The sequence below is a fragment of the Protobothrops mucrosquamatus genome, unplaced genomic scaffold (assembly GCF_001527695.2).
Source record: "Protobothrops mucrosquamatus isolate PMUCROS unplaced genomic scaffold, P.Mucros_1.0 scaffold4135, whole genome shotgun sequence".
Classification (NCBI taxonomy): Eukaryota; Metazoa; Chordata; class Lepidosauria; order Squamata; family Viperidae; genus Protobothrops; species Protobothrops mucrosquamatus.
The window spans coordinates 46,149-47,849 of NW_015390063.1; the positions used below are offsets into that span (position 1 = coordinate 46,149).

Genomic DNA, 1,701 nt, shown 5'->3' on the forward strand with positions numbered 1-1,701 from the left:
CCTTCCTTCCTTCCTTCCTTCCTTCCTTCCTTCCTTCCTTCCTTCCTTCCTTCCTTTATCATTTTCCTCCCTCCCCTCCTATCATCTTCCTTCCTATCTTCCTTCTTTCCTTCCTTCCTTCCTTCCTCCCCTCCTTCTATCTCTATAATCTTCCTCCCTCTCTCCCTTTTCTCCGTCCCCTCCTCCTATCTCTATCTCCTTCCTTCCTTCCATCTCTATCCTTCCTTCCACCCTCCCTCCCTTTTCCTTCTTTCACCTTTTTTCCATCCATCCATCCATTCCCATCCGTCCCTCCTTTTTAGGGAATCCCTGATAACAAATGTCCAATCAACCATGGAACACCTCCCTTCGCCTGGGATAGGGCACCACTCAGTGCTCAAGAGTTCAGATGTGGGTTTGGAGCAGATCTGCTCAAAGAAATAAGCCGATCCCATTATACTCAGTTTTTCCTTTTCCCCTCTCATTCTCTCGTCAAAAGCCACTGAGTGGAACTTGCTGTATGTCGCCGTCACGCGAGCCAAGAAGCGTCTCATCCTGCCCAGTTTTTTTGCTTCTGTCCTAGAAAAGGCCAAGGTGAGTTAAAGCCATTAATGCAGATAGTTCTCGACTTACAACTTTTCATTTAGTGACCGTTCAAAGTTACAACAGCCCTGAAAAAAGTGAGTTCACACGAATGATGATTGCCGTCACATGATCCAAACCTGGACGCTTGGCAACCGGTTCATACTTATGACGGTGGCAGCGTCCCGGGGGGTCACGTGATCCCCTTTTGCGACCTTCTGACCAGCCAAGTCAACGGGAGTAAGCTAAAATTCACTTCACGGCTGTGTCACTGACTTAACGACTGGGAGGATTGACGTAACAACCGTGGCAAGAAAGGTCGTAAAGTGGGGCAAAATTGACTTAATCACTGCCTCACCTTGCAACGGAAATTATGCAGTTGAGGCCTACCTGTGTTCCAGTGCTGGCTAAGCACTTCTGGTGTTTTTTCCCTCAGGAATACTACGTACGGTTTGAACTCGCCGACAAAGTGCGCGAAACGACATCGCTTCGGTGTTCGGAGGACGACTGCGGCAACGCCATCCCGGTGGATTCTTTCCTAATCCCGAAAAGCATGAAGTTTGTTTACGTAAGTATCTCCTTTTAGGAAGTGACCAGCTCAGTAATACTATAACCTAGTAAAAGCTGCATCCAGTTTTGGTCACTGCGTTACCAAAAAAGATGTTGAGACTTTGGGGAAAGTGCAACGAAGAGCGACTAAGAGGGTCAACGGCCTGGAGACTAGAACGTGTGTTTCTGGTCAATTTCTCTTACAAGCAGGAGGGGGAAATATTTTCCTCTCCTGCCGTTGCTCCTTGCAAGGATGCTTTGGAGGCAGACTGCTCCCCATTCAGAGTAACATGGAGTGCTAGCACTGATGATGTTACCTGTTAGGTAATAAAATGTCTGTAAGAAAACAACCAAAGAGCACCAAGGACCCCACATTCCTCCTCCTCCTCCTCCTCCTCTCCACAAACCTCCCTCTCTTCTAACACCGATGATGTTCCCTAGTTGGGTCAAGAAACATCTGCAAGAAAACCACCAGACTGAGAAAGCACCCAGGACCCCACTGTCTTCCTCCTCCTCCTCCTCCTCCTCCTCCTCCTCCTCCTTTCCACAAACCCCTCTCCCTTCTAGCACTGATGATGTTCCCTAGTTGGG

General features: G+C 48.5%; 1 protein-coding gene across 1 annotated transcript in view; it reads left to right on the forward strand.

The window, feature by feature from the left end:
- The window catches only part of LOC107298618 (F-box DNA helicase 1), a 24,338-nt gene extending 23,915 nt beyond the window's left edge, over positions 1-423 (forward strand). Inside the window, exon 17 of the mRNA XM_029286577.1 lies at positions 362-423. Within this exon, the coding sequence (XP_029142410.1) occupies positions 362-423 (62 nt within the window). The remainder of the gene's footprint in view (positions 1-361) is intronic.
- The last annotated feature ends 1,278 nt before the right edge of the window (positions 424-1,701 follow it).